Source organism: Meleagris gallopavo, chromosome 4 (genome assembly GCF_905368555.1).
Source record: "Meleagris gallopavo chromosome 4, MGAL_WU_HG_1.1, whole genome shotgun sequence".
Lineage (NCBI taxonomy): Eukaryota > Metazoa > Chordata > Aves > Galliformes > Phasianidae > Meleagris > Meleagris gallopavo.
Genome location: NC_139407.1, coordinates 36,449,702 through 36,464,345, shown reverse-complemented (window position 1 = coordinate 36,464,345; position 14,644 = coordinate 36,449,702). Strand labels below are relative to the sequence as shown.

The 14,644-nt window shown below is 37.9% G+C and overlaps 1 protein-coding gene across 23 annotated transcripts in view; it reads right to left on the bottom strand.

The window, feature by feature from the left end:
• The window catches only part of CAMK2D (calcium/calmodulin dependent protein kinase II delta), a 162,085-nt gene that overhangs the window by 97,459 nt on the left and 49,982 nt on the right, over nucleotides 1–14,644 (bottom strand). For 22 of the 23 annotated variants that reach the window (XM_085222861.1, XM_085222862.1, XM_085222859.1 and 19 more), the window contains exon 3: nucleotides 1,452–1,511. The exons of the other annotated variant lie outside the window; for it this stretch is intronic. In XM_085222861.1, the coding sequence (XP_085078987.1) occupies nucleotides 1,452–1,511 (60 nt within the window). The remainder of the gene's footprint in view (nucleotides 1–1,451; nucleotides 1,512–14,644) is intronic. 23 annotated transcript variants of the gene reach the window in all.

Here is a 14,644-nt window from a genome sequence, read left to right as displayed (position 1 = left end):
CTGGACAGGTGTAAAAGATTTTACTTCACAATTCATTCACTTAGTTGCATACCTTGGAGCAGGTAATGAAGCGTGGAACTTGTGTTGACTCACATAACCCTGTCTGTCACCAAAGCTGTCATATCTTCCCGTTTCAAGTCATACATTCACAAATATATAAACACTACATGGATTAGTTTGTCTGACAAAAAGAATCTAGACTACATCCTAATGTTGGTTCAAACTACTCAAAGCTAAAAAATATGAAAACAATTAAGATATTTGTTTCAATAGAGTTCTGTGCATTACAGCTCTTGCACTTATTCATTTTATTATCGCTTTTTATTCATCTTCCCTGAGAAGTTCAAATTCACAAATATACTCTAACAATAACTAGAGCAAGGCACTGGTGAACTACCATAGAAAATTAGCACTGTCATTCCCTCCTTTGTCTTCCATCACTTTACAATGCACAAATTTTAGCTGGGATAAAATAATGCCCATAACACTACTCTTCCTCGTTATCCAAATTTGCACATGAAACCTCTAAGCCTTTGAGACAGTGTAAGAGCTTTTTCAAAGATTCAATACTTCGTTTTGAGCTGTGGTTTGTCTGTTTTCCATTTACAATTATTATTAAAAGGAAGGAGCTGTTTCTTTCCCAGACATACAATTGGATTAGACTAAAAAGGTCACAGAGACTAACTCTTATTAGTTAAAAATGAAAAGGAGAACAGCTAACCAGAAGAAAGAGCAAGGAGACTGCCAAGAGCTTCTGGAAAACCAAATACATGCATTGGTTTTAAAGCTCTCACTGTTTTTAAGACAACAAGCATGCAATTCAGCGTCTGAAAAACATAACTCCAACTACTTAAAGTTCAAAATACTCATTTTCTTCTACTCTCAAAATCAAACAGAAAACCCACGAAAAAAAAAACAACACACTTTTTAATGCTTTTCATGAATGCTAGAGTAGAAAACATACAGTTTTAGAAATAAAGGCAGAGTTTTCTGTATCTACTTATTCTTCTACAGGAGAAAAGAATTTACAAAGTAAAATAGGATAAAATAAGCACCTCAGTAAAAACAACACTAAGTTTATTGACATTGGTCTGTCTCTTTTTGCAACATATGCTGGTACATGAAATTCAGCAGGTCTCAAGAAGTCATGAGCAGTACTGCAAATAACTCCTCCTACACACTGCTCAAAAAAAACCCAAACACCTGGCACAGAGAGCTCATTGATGGCAGAGTAATAGCTCAAAGAAGATGAGAACATTATGCATTGCTCTAGGTGATCTGTTGGGATATGATATCTCATAGTGGAACTACATAGGAGCACTAGAGTATAAAGAAACAGTCTTGCCTGAAGATATTTCCATTTCACTTCTCTGAGCTGCTATTTGTATGTTATTTTGTATTTTTCCTCAATTTTCAAAAATCTACCGTATAAAGCAATTAAATGTTCCTACCGATATTAGGATGCTTCAAGAGACGACAGATTCTAGCTTCTCTTTCCAGTTTCTGGTGATCTGCAACAAAGGAAAACAATATTTCCTTTTAGTGTAAGTTGAGCATAGTACAGCATGTTTGCTTTATGAAGAAAAAAAATCTTTTAAAAATACTTCCTTTATTTAGATCCATTAAGAGTTCACACTGTTTGCAATACTGAATCAGGTTACTGCATATAATCACTTCTTTGATGGACTACTGCAGGCATTGCTCCAGTAGAAAAATCAAACTGCCATTGTAATAGGAAATATTCATGGCTTGACCTATAATTATCAGGCAATAAACCATGTTATAGCATTAATCAAAACAAAGACAGTTTGCATCTCTAGTACTATCTTAATTTCTATCTGTTAACTGTACCAGGTATACTGTTCAACACATGCCAATCACCCCAACAGCATGCCAGCATTCCTCCCACAACACTTTCTCACTGCAATGCAATTTGTTAGTTATTGGAAATTTCTGTAGAAAGTTGTTTGTTCATTAACCTGAAAATATACTAAACACTTATGTCCAGGTATATCATCTCTTGGTCCCTCCAACCCTTCTGCCATTCGATCCTCTGCAGCCTTTGAGCAGAAGCAATAGGTTGTAGGTTTGAACTTTCCTCATATTCCACCAATGCCTAGAAACAGTAAGAGACAGTATACTACTGTTTATGTTTAGCTTAATTTTGATTAAATTGTTGGCCCTGCCTTCCCACTAGATGCTCAAACACTGGTTCAGGCCATGTCTTAGCATTTCCACTACAGGTTAACAGAGTAATACAGTACTTGTTTTATACAGTAAATGAGAGCTTGGAAGGTGTGTAATTGTTTACTGGAAATACATGGAGGTTTTTGGGTATATTACAATATATAGTGTCAGACAGTAAAGATTAAACACATGCAAATGAATCTATAGTATATCAGAACTTGCCTGAAATAATTTAAGTACGATATGAGAAAATATTTCATTTTAGTATTTGTACCCATGCAAGAAAAATCCCTTCTGTGCCCATAATATCAGTGTTACATATGAGGACACAATCCTTGTTTTCACACTGCTAAGTGCAGTAAACACATAATGCTTTCTAATTCTGATTCATTTTTGTATCTTATTGACATTGGTTCATTTTGTTACCTTCTTTAATGTCACAATCCAAAATCGACACACACAGCAGAATTGAAAAAAGACTGAGGCCATATTTTAGGTTCTTACATATAAGTGTTTGGCAGGACCATTTCAGATATTTATTTCCTTATTTTGTCATCGGCAACAGCCTCTCTAGACCCCAGCTAGAGGTTACTCAGGTAATAAAATACAAAATTTGAATATAATTAAACTAGTCGGCTACTGCCTACTACTTAGTCCTGTAATACCAACTGATTTCTCATTTTCAGCACCATAATTTCTATGGGAGCTCAGAATACCAAGTAGTATCAATATCAAGAGGCAGAAAAACAGCTTAGATCCAATTTCACAACATTAGCTAAAAATAGTAGGTTGCTCTCCTATTTATTGCCTCCTATTTATTTCTATGGAAACTACAATAGGTACAAAGAACACAATAACATTATTTGACAGAGCAAATTCTCAGCTACAAAACACTATTTTTTCAACAAAGATCACCACCATAACTATGCATTTTTAACAGCAATGAACAAAAGCCTGCACTCTATGCTCATAAAAATCTGCAGCAATGGAGGTGACCCACTGCCCCTGACACCACCCACCACCTCACTGTGCCCACATCTACTGTTCGGTCTCCATAAACATTCAGCAAGTGCCAATGAATGTCAGTGGATGCAATGTTTTCCACATGGAGAAATTCAATGACACACCTTTGTTTTATATACACTTCCATGTCAGGCTGCCCCTCTGCTGCCATCTGTCACACAACAACAACAAAATGTAAGGGAACACCGGTTGGAAGGTTCAGCCTCTGCTGCCACACCATCAACATCCACCTCTAATGTCACGATCCAACATAATGAAATAAGAGCAGACTTTCAGAGCAGCCCTCATAATTCTTCAAAATGAGAGGAGAAATAAACTGTAAAAGGTTCCTTGAGATGAGTCTGTATTGCTATCATTTTAACTAACACCAATTTGATATCTAAGTATGTTATACTGACCAATCCTTCATGAGAGCTCAAACTTCAGATGTCATGTAAGTAATCTGGGTTATGCTATCTCTGCAATCTGAACTATCTGCACTACATTTGAGAGTGCTCCTAACAACCAAAAGGGGAAATTCTTAACTTTTCTTCCTCCCCTGTAAGTTCTGAGTTGAGTAATTGGCATTCAAGGAATAAGAAAGCTTAATCTACAAAAGAACATTAGGCATCAAAATACTACAGCACGAATGAAGAAATTATGGTTTTTTTTGTTTGTTTGTTTTTTTAAACCAACTCTTAAAGATCTACTATGGTATCTGTTCTTTCTCAAATTACCAACAGTGTTATTAAGTTATCTTTCAAAGTAATTACATATAGTCACTCTGATACCAATCTGACACTGGAATCTCCTGGATAAGAGTTAAATAAGGTTCAAGAAAAAAACACTATAAAAGCCCCTCTCCTGAGGTGGCTACATTCCACAGTGAAATCTTGAAATCCTCCTCTTAGCTGGTGCTCTACTCCGTAAATTGCCTTGGCACTCTCCCCTTTCTAGTCTTAATTTCTCCTGTTCAAGCTCAATTACAGAACCATAAAACATCTTGAGTTGGAAGGGACTCACAGGGACCACCATGTCCAATCCCTGGCTCCACACAGGACCACCAAAATCCAAACCCCATGTCTGAGAATGCTGCACAAATGCTCCTTGAACTCTGCCAGCTCAGGCCATGACCACTGCCCTGGTGAATCTCTTCCATGCCCACTGGTGCAGAACCTTTCCCTAACCCCTGCCTGTCCCTCCCTTGACACAGCTCTATGCTGATCCCTCTGGCCCTGTCACTGTCCTCAGAGAGCAGAGCTCCTGGGAGGAGCTGCAGCTGCCATGTTGTCTCCCCTCAGCCTCCTCTGCTCTCGGCCAAGGAAACCCAGGACCTCAGCTTTCTCATACGCTTTTCCCCCTAGACCCTTCACAATCCTAAAGTTTTCCTTCCTCAATCAACTGAGGGCTGACAGGAAGACTTGAAGGCATGTTTAACAAATGAGCAGTTACTGGGCTGTGTGGAAAGCATGCTTACAGCTACCGTTCTACTCCTTCAAATCAAGCATTAGGGGCTACAACTTTTAGACAATTTAATATAAATATAGATGCAGGGCAGGTCCTCCTAGAGTGAGAAAGCCAAATAGCTACACAAATGGTTCTGCCAGGAAAGCTGAGACTGGACAGTACAGTGCAACAGCAAAGGAGTCTGGTGGCCTGTGTTACTACCAAAAAACTGTCTTATAAAATTGCAACTTCACTTTCCTAGAGTGCTCTGTCTTCAGACTACCCACTGCAGAAGTGCTGCTCTACACACAGCTTGTTAGACAGGATGCACAGACTCAGGATGAGATAAGCAGCAGCAGTAGGGCAGTTGGGAGCAGCAGGTACATAACTGTGTGCGGCAGTGATCCTGAACATTTACTGAGGAGCGGGATGTCAAAAGCTCCCCTCTACAAGAAGTGTCTCATGTAAAATATCAACAGCCCCTGCAGAAAATGGATAAACTGTGATGGGAGTATTGATCAAAATCTAAAGATGCAGCAGGCATCTCACAGCAGAGAGGTGCTTGGCAGACAATGCTGAGTCTGAAACATTCAGAACCAGCTCCTTAAAGATAACCTCACACAATCTGTGAAGTGAGACAGACAGGTCTATTTTACATGCATTTGGAAAGCAAACTATCAAATCATATCAAATAATAATATAAAAGATAATACTAAGACTGGTCTCCTGGCAGATCTTGACAACTTAATTCCAGGTAATTGTCTTCAACTTGTGAATGCTTCTTTTTTGGTGAATCACTTCAACCAACCATTTAAGGTATTCTTAATAAGGACATCAGTAACCACATCCGATTATGTCAAGAGATAGGTCAATGACAAACAGCAATTAATTTTAGTCCTGTAAAATTACAGCTATTCATTACTGCAACCAACTTTAATTTAGACCCAACAGTCCAAAGAATATTTCAAGAAGGAGGAAGGAGGCTGTCAGTACCCACTAATCTTCTTACATTACAAACAAACAAATATGTATTTGTGATAGTAGCACTACTATGCAAACTACAGCAGTAGAAATATGATGAGAGAAATGCCAGAGCACTGTTCCAAGGGGAAAAGAGTATTAGTTTTCAAATACACTGGCTGGGCAACTCAAGCAACAAAGAACCTGAAACAAAAAGGGTAACAGAATGTAAAAGGACAAAACTATTTGTAACGATACTCAGATTGCTGCAACACATAATTTTCACAGAATCACAGAATGGCCAGGGTTGGAAGGGACCTCAAGGATCATGAATCTCCAACCCCCCTGTCACATGCAGGGCCACCAATCTTCACATTCAATACAAGACCAAGCTGCCCAGGGCCCCATCCAATCTGGCCTTGAACACTTCCAGGGACGGGTTATCCACAACCTCTCTGGGCAGCCTGTTCCAGTACCTCACCACTCTCTCTGTAAAGAATTTCCCCCTGACATTCAACCTAAATCTCCCCTCCCTCAACTTAAAACCATTTCACAGAATATCACAGAACCATAGAATGGTTTGGATTGGAAGGAACTCTTAAGATCATTTAGTTCCAACCCCCCTGTTATAGGCAGGGATACCTTCTTCTAGACCAGTCTGCTCAAAGCCCCATCCAGCCTGGCCTTGAATACTTCCAGGGAGGGGACATTCAGAACCTCACTGGGCTGCTTGTACCAGTGTCTCGCCATCCTCAAAGTAAATAATTTCTTCCTAATATCCAGTCTGAACCTACCCTCTTCAAGTTAAAAACTATTTCCCTCGTCCTTTCGCCACCTACCCTTATAGAAAGTCCCTCCCCAGCTTTCCTGTAGGCCCCCTTCAGGTACTGAAAGACCACTTTACAGTTGTCTCCTAGGATCCCTCTCTTCCCAAGGCTGAAGATCCCCAGCTTTCTCAGTCTGTCCTCACAGGGAAGGTGCTTCAGTCCTCTGATCATCTTTGCGGCCCTCCTCTGGACCTGCTCCAACAACTGTATGTCCTTGTGTTGAAGGCTCCATATCTGGACGCAGTACTCTAGGTGGGGTCTCATAAGAGCAGAGGAGAGGGACAGAATTACCTCCCTCCATCTGCTGGTCACACTTGATGTCTAGAGAAGCAAGCTTGCAGCGCACCCTCTTTGACACCTGGAGGATTTTGAACTCCACCATTTCGTGGTCACTACAGCCACGGCTGCCCTTGAGATTCACATTACTCACCAGTCCCTCCATAGCACATTTTCTCATGGATTCCTGTACTATTTGGAAAAGGAAGTTATCATCAACACATTCCAGGAATCTCTTCTATTTCTGGTGAACTGTTGTGTTGTCCCTCCAACAGATATTAGAGTGGTTGAAGTCTCCCATAAAGACCACGTTTTGTGAATGTGAAGTTGCTCCTATCTGTTCACAGAGGGCCTCATTCACCCAGTCTTCCTGATCATGCAGCCTGTAGCAGACTCATTTCTCCTTCTCCTGCCTTCTCTTTAACCCTAACCCATAAGTTGTCAGCAGCATTTTGTGTGGTGGCTTTTAAAACAGAACCTTCAAGTGTAAGACTAAAAAGATGAGAGAAATTGTATTTGCCAGGCATGCTTAAGAAATATCAAAATAACCCAAACATGGCTATCACGAGCTCTTTAAAAAAATGTGAAAGTAGCAAAAAAAAAAAAAAAAAAAAAAGGAAATATGACATTAATAATGAAATATAAAACTAACTATAAAAGAACATTTTTACCATTCTCTGAAAGTGAAGGAGACTTGCAAAGTCAAATACTAATAAAGTAGTCATTCAGTAGGAGAGATCAAGGCAAACACTGACTTCTAATGCTCTAGCAATTCACTCTATAATAAAAAGAAAAATCAGCTGCAATGAAAAAATGTTGGCCTCTGCAATTAGAATTATTTTTAAAAAATATAGAAATACAGTAAAAATTCCTGCTCAGAGAAATGCTAATTTTTGGTTTCTGCATTGCAAATCTAACTTGATATGTGGACAAGAAAAATTATCCGTTTGCTAGAAAAACAAATGCTATCCTGTAATACAAATTAACTGTACCAGAAAAATAAACTTTGAAAGCAGAGAAGCATACAGCTTAAGAATGCTTAAATATCAATTATTTAGGAAGGAGTTTTTCTGTACATTTCTCCCCAAGTAATGCTACTTTAATCTGTTTTTTTTTTTTCTATTTAATAAATAGATAAAACATAAAAAGCTACCAGTTTTAATTCCAATTATATCAATGAAAACGTCATTTTTAATACAATATTCTTTCTAAAAAATTTCCAACATTTTTTGAAGCCAACATAAAAGTACAGCATAATTTAGCTTATTTCCTCTACAATAATGTCACACTTATAAATACCGTACATGAACACTTAAAACATTTATTATGATTCTACTATAATAAATGTCCCAAATTTCCTAAAATAGTAGCTTTGAAAAATAACATTTAAAAATATGTTAAAATTGAAGTGTGATACTTTAAGCCTTAAATAAAACTATTTTGAGCCACAACTATTGCATATTAAGGGTAAGAATGGACAAGCTTAGAAAAATTTGTTAAGGATAGCATCAATAAATTTTAGAGTTAAAATGCTCAAGCCTTATTTGTAGTTAGATACACATATTTAAAAGAACTATGATAACAAATTTAAAACAAAATATAAAGAGCAAATTCTTTCTTTAAAATAGTTAGCACTTAAAGTTTTTGTTTTTCGTTTTTTGTTTTTTTTTTTTTTTAACGAAAGGAAACTTCAATATTTTTTCTATAATTTGTACTTCCCAATATTTTCAAGTCAACTTTAACAGTAAGAACAATTGAATCAATTCCATGTGTTAACAATTTTTATACTCCTGTATTAGCATAAGCTTGCAACGCTGGAAAAAAAAGCAGTCTTTTGCCCAGAGGTGCAGTTCTTGAGTCATCACTTGCCAACTAACCCATCATAATTCTCTGTGAAGCCTCAAAGCCTACACCAGTTTCAAGGGAAAAACTGTCAGCTTAACCTTCTTTCTAATCTTGTTTTATTAATTAAAAAAAAATAAATCAAATTGTAATTTTAAATTTCTTAAGTTCAAAACACAAAAAGATTTTAAAACTTAGCAAGAGCTAAGAGCTCTGTTAGCTCAGAGCTCTTCTATAAACTTTAGTTCTTACACCAATGTTATATGCAAAGATTTTTAAATTCAGTTGCAGCAGGTTTGAAACCCAAGCACACCTATACACCATTATGGCATCTTACTGCTCATCAACTTCGGATGTAACTTAATAGTAGCTAACCAATTGCAACCCTACATAGAGCAGAAAGGGAGATGATCTGAAATACAATGTAAACCAAGTTTGTTTTAGGAGAAAGTCGGAAATACAACCACCGCCTCAAGAAAAAGAAACACAAGAGACTACTGGTCATTTGGCATTAGGTGTTCAATCTCCAGTCTCACATCAGCACTACTTTAAAACATTGTTCTGTATCCTTTCAAAGTACATTTACAGAATGAGTCCACATAGATAGAATGTGGGGAAGTGTTTGTTTCTATAAAGTGTCAAATAGATTCTGTCAACTCTTTATGAACGACACAAATGCAATAAAAGCAATAAATTCTTCTCTGACTTTTTTATATGTTTACAGTGTAAACATTTACAGTTTCTTTGCTACAGTTGCTATACCACAGCTTCTGAACTGACACTGTATATGATAAATTTCTCTCACCCACTAAAAATTTTCATTGGTCATTTAACTAAAAAAAATGCATCTGATTAGTACATTCTTTTTTTTGTAGGTCATGACTGTTAAACTACAGCTGAGAGCATGCTGAATCCACAGGGAGCAGGCAGGTACTACCGGGGTAAAGAAGCCGGAAGCATAACTCACATCATGCATGCTGAACTTTATACAAATGTTCTTCCTGCACCAGTGGACAGACGGTAAATTAAACAAGAATAAGAAAACAAACAAATAAATAAACAAAACAAATAAACAGTATAAAATTTATTATGTGAAACAAAACTCCAAGCACAAGCCAGAGCAATTAACTGAAAATAAATAGAAGTCTAAATCCACAAGATTCTGACTCTCACTGATGTCACCAAGATTTTACTATCAATTGCCTTTTCAAAAATTAAAGTAAACAAGCAAATTGTAGTTGAATGTGTTTATCTAGTGGAAAACTTTGAAGTAAAAGCCACTGAATAACAGACTCCTTGTATTTATTCAATGACATAAATTATTCTTGCCTACTGAATTTCATATTGCTAACTCTGATATTTCAATTAGTACTATTCTCTGAAAAAAAAAAAGTACTCTCCCTTTATAAACTAATACAATTTCTTTGATATAAAATTTCACATTGTATGGCATGCCAATTAAAATCATGCAGTGAATGTAGGCATTAATCACTTTCAGCTTGCACATCAAAGCAAGGACAGGCTCTGCTTTATAGATGCACAAAGTGCTCCAAGCCAGTGTAGCTGTCCAGATGCAAACTGTTACAGACTGTGCAGCAAAACATAAGGAAAATTCACAAAATGATCATGTTCTAGTAAAAGGATTCCTGACATTACGCACTGTGCTGTGGCAGGGTTAACATTCACCTCTTCTTTACAGATTTAATAGTGTGCTCTAATGACAAATAATATAACAATATTTGCTAGATATGAACATTGGGTAAACTGCTACTGCGTGTTTTAATAACAGTAACAATATTTCAATCCAGATCTTCTCATAATCACTCCTTACTCAGATAGGCACTAAAATAACAGAAAGTTACATTCTTACTATGAATGACTGTGTTACAATATTTACAGATTTTTCACTCCAAACTTAACTTGAATATTGATCAGTGCTGATTAGGTGAGGTCTGGTGCCATGTACATGATACTAGTAAGCTGCATTTACTTCATTTTGCTGCTCTTATCAAAGCAGTACCAATGCAACATGAATGGAGACATCTCCCCACCGTACACACTGTGCCATGAGACAGCAGAAAGAGTTCCTTGAGTCCAGGAGTTAAGTTGATACTGAGATCCAGAAGATGACAGTTGCATTTCCACAGAAATAAACAAATCCTTAGAGTTGGTAGAGAGGTATCCGAAACTGTCTGAGTAAGTTTGAAGCACGTTAATTTTTTGGAGAGGAATCAATTACAAGTTTAATCCTGTGGGGTACCCAAGAAGAAGAATTTTCAAGCTTGCATGTTTCTTCTACATGTTTCCTGTGTTCCTCTCCTTCTCTACTGAATATATTTACAAGTACTTCTAACTGTGAATGCTGTACATAAATATCTATTTCTGTAGCGTTGTTTTCAACCAAGTTTCAATTACAGTTGATCTGAAGGTTGAATGTCAAAGGGGAGGTCAAACTGAAACACTAGAAGCCCTCCGTCTCCCAAATATCTAAAGCATAAGGTGTGTCACTTCCCTGAGAGTTGAAGGAGTGTCCTGCCACAATCAGTGTAACTAAGAAACTGCCTACCAGCAATTGCTGAAGAATCTTAAGAAAGATTTTGACAGTGACTAACATAAAATATTTAGACTACAACAACACTGCAGGAAACTCTCTGTTAAAAAAAAAATAATAAAAATCCTTGAAAATGAATTTCAAGACACTTAAAAACAATCAATTTCTCTCACTTTAATAGTACTGTCAGAATGAAAAGGGAAAAAAGATTGTCACTAACAGACAGACAAGTTTTTGTGCTTAACATATAAAAGAGAAACATGTATGAATAGATTTCTATACTTATTTCCTTTGCTCTCACTTGTCTTCTTTTGCACTTTTTTTCCCTTGTTCTGAGTAGATATAGTATTATTCCATGTCAGTTTTCTCACAAAGTTCACTCAGTATTTCCTAGGAAGGTGTCTTCAAGCTACTTCGTACCTCATACAGTACAGTGCATTTTTCAGATTTGGATGTTTTTCTTTAGACAGCAAAATGAAGAGCAAACAAGGTACTCTAAGTCCCAAGAGACTCTTCAGACTGCAGCATATCTTAAAGCCTACCACAAAACCTCTTAGTCCTGTTACAGTCTTCCATGGAAATCAGAAGAAAAACACAACAATTCTGGCATTTGGATGCACTAGAACATAACTATACGTTGTTCCTTGTACTGGTATTGTTTTAATAAAAATAGATTTTGTTTTGCTCACTCTTCTTCACAGAAAAAAAGTCCTACTAAAGAAAACCTTATGAACCTTTATGCATTAAACTCTCCACCACCTTAGGTCTTTCTGTTTCTCTATGAATTCAAAATACAAGTTTCCTGTTTAGAACTACAATCTTCAACAGAAGTACAAAACATTTACCCAGTCCTATATTCTGCTCAAGAAAAGAGATTGGTAAAATCTTGGAATGTAGTTACATTCTCAAAGAAAGTAATTTAGGTTACCTTAAGCCATAAAGAATCAGGAGATAACAGCCAAGATCTCTCAAGGAAAGCACTACCAACAACCTACTTAATGCTAATGACTGTGTGAAACAACAGTGATAATTCCAGCTTCCTTGATACCAGACAAGGGGAAACTGGGGAAATAAAACAAAGGGGTCTCATGACACTAAGGATTTTGATGTAGACAGAAACACTATCAGAGTTAGCCACTTGGGTAGCTAACTGAAGGAACACGCCCTTCTTTGAAAACAACTTCTTTTGTCTTATTGGAAAGTAATGAAAGCATGAAGTTTTAAGTAAGAGAAACCATGCTGGGAGCAGAGATCAAAACCAAGTACTTTAGTAATCAAGCAAGAAGCCTAACTGGAGAACTGCTCTCTACTCTCTTTGCCCCTTTCCCTCAAACAGATACCCTTGATTCGTTATTCCAGAGCACCTTCACTTAACAGGATATACAAGTAGCTTTTCCCTTCTGAACCTTGACAGCTATGGCATTCTCTTAAAAAATAGGTCACTTCAGTCTGAGTTTTGTGCCAGTAAGATGTAAACTACACCCTTCACCTTGATTGTGTTTTTACAGGAAGATGGTAATGCCTATTCAGGTAGGTTGGACTAGACGACCTTCAGGTATCCCTTTCAACCCTCAGACATTCTGTGGTTCTGTACTTCTTCCCCATTTAGGAGAGAAGTGCAGATGTGCCAGGGAATCTTGTTTTTTTCTCAGTAGACGGAGACGCCTCTCCATGTTTTGCAGAATAACTAACTTAATCTAGCATCCAGCCATCACCAGAAGAAACAGTCCCACCGTAGCTGCCATATGTTCTTTCTCTCATCTCTTGTGCCTGCCCTCCTGCCAAGCTGGCTCAGATAACTCTGCTGGCAAAAAGCAGTTCAGTTCTGGGACTTTCTTACAGTGGGGAGAAGCTGAGTACAAGCATTTGGAGTTTTCAACACAGCTAACTGCCACCTAGCTCTTTGGAGCAAGCTGGGAGGTTTGCCTCATAACTCTATAACCTTGGGCTGAGTCACCCACTGTGGGGCAGAACTGGCAACCCACCACTGGATTCTGTGTTGTTTAGCTGCTAGCCAGATTCTTGCTTCAGCTGTGGATATTTCAGCCATGTTTTTTTACCCAATCATAGAATCATAGAATGGCCTGGGTTGAAAAGGACCTCAAAGTAGCATCTAGTGGGCAGGGTTACCAGTCACTAGACCAGGCCGCACAGAGCCACATCCAGCCTCGCCTTCAATGCCTCCAGGGATGGGGCATCCACAACCTCCTTGGGCAGCCTGTTCCAGTGTGTCACCACCACCCATGTGAAAAACTTCCTCCTAATATCTAACCCAAACTACCCCATCTCAGTTTAAAACCATTCCCCTTTGTCCTCTCCAACCCATGTAAACAGCTGTTCCCCCTCTTGTTTACACACTTCCTTCAAGTTCTGGAAGGCCATAATAAGGTCTCCCCAGAGCCTTCTGTTCTCCAAGCTAAACAAGCCCAGTTCCCTCAGCCTCTCTCCATAAGAGAGATGCTCCAGCCCTCTGATCATCAAAGTACTCTCCGTATTGACAGTCATGGGAGAATAGCTATGAAAGACTAGCACACATCCTGAGGCCCGAACATCCATGCGTGTAGACTTCTATGCCAAAAAATGAGAACAACAACAGCAACAACAAAAAATTACAGAAAAGAAATAGGTATATTAAACACAGTATTGTCAGTGAGTAAAGAGCTGTAAGCCTCCCACTGCATTCAGCATTGGCATGGCAACACCTTGAGTATTGCGTGCAGTTCTATTCTTCACAGTATAAAAAGGGTGTTAAGCCTTGTGGTGCCAAGGGAGGCTCAGACCAAATATTTAGAAAAATTTCTTTACAATGATGGTGGTCAAAAAATGGAACAGTCTTCCAAGCAAGGCAGCTGATGCCCTACACTTGTCATCTGGACAATGCCCTCAGTTACACACTTCATAATTTTGTTAGTCCTGAAAGTGGTCAGGCAGTTAGACTTGAATTATTCTCGTTTAACTACAGAAGAGTCAAAGAAAGCATGTATTTCAGCATTATAAAAATGCTGTCAAATGCAATGCCTGAAACAGCAGCCATTAACACAAAGATTATTCTTCTCTGGCAGTTACACAAACCAATCAACTCTTTCTAACTCAGTGGGGAAAGTCCCAGGGTAACAAGTAATACAACTTCCCCTACCACCACCTCGACTTGGTCATTCTCCAACAAAATAGAGAACAATAAAATATTCTAGGTATTGTGGAATGTAAATATTTGTGGTTTAAATGTACACCATGTAATAGGAATGGTGTTGCAACAGTGCCTTGCTTTAAGTCCAGGAATGTGGTTTATACACAGTTTAACTGCAAATACATTTTTTTTAAATCTCTTCAAGGAAGTATTTAGGCTCTGGAAGCAGTCCAATTCTATTTCTTAGAACTGATCATTTATCTAAGATGAATTCAACAGTGGGGACCAACAATACTGTCAAGTTCCTAACTGAGTTGGTTCTCATTAATGATAATTTAATAGTACTTTGCACCTTTAACATTTTGCAATAGTCTTTCCAGCCTATTATAAGAAAAACAACCCATACTTATAGCAGTACATCACGCA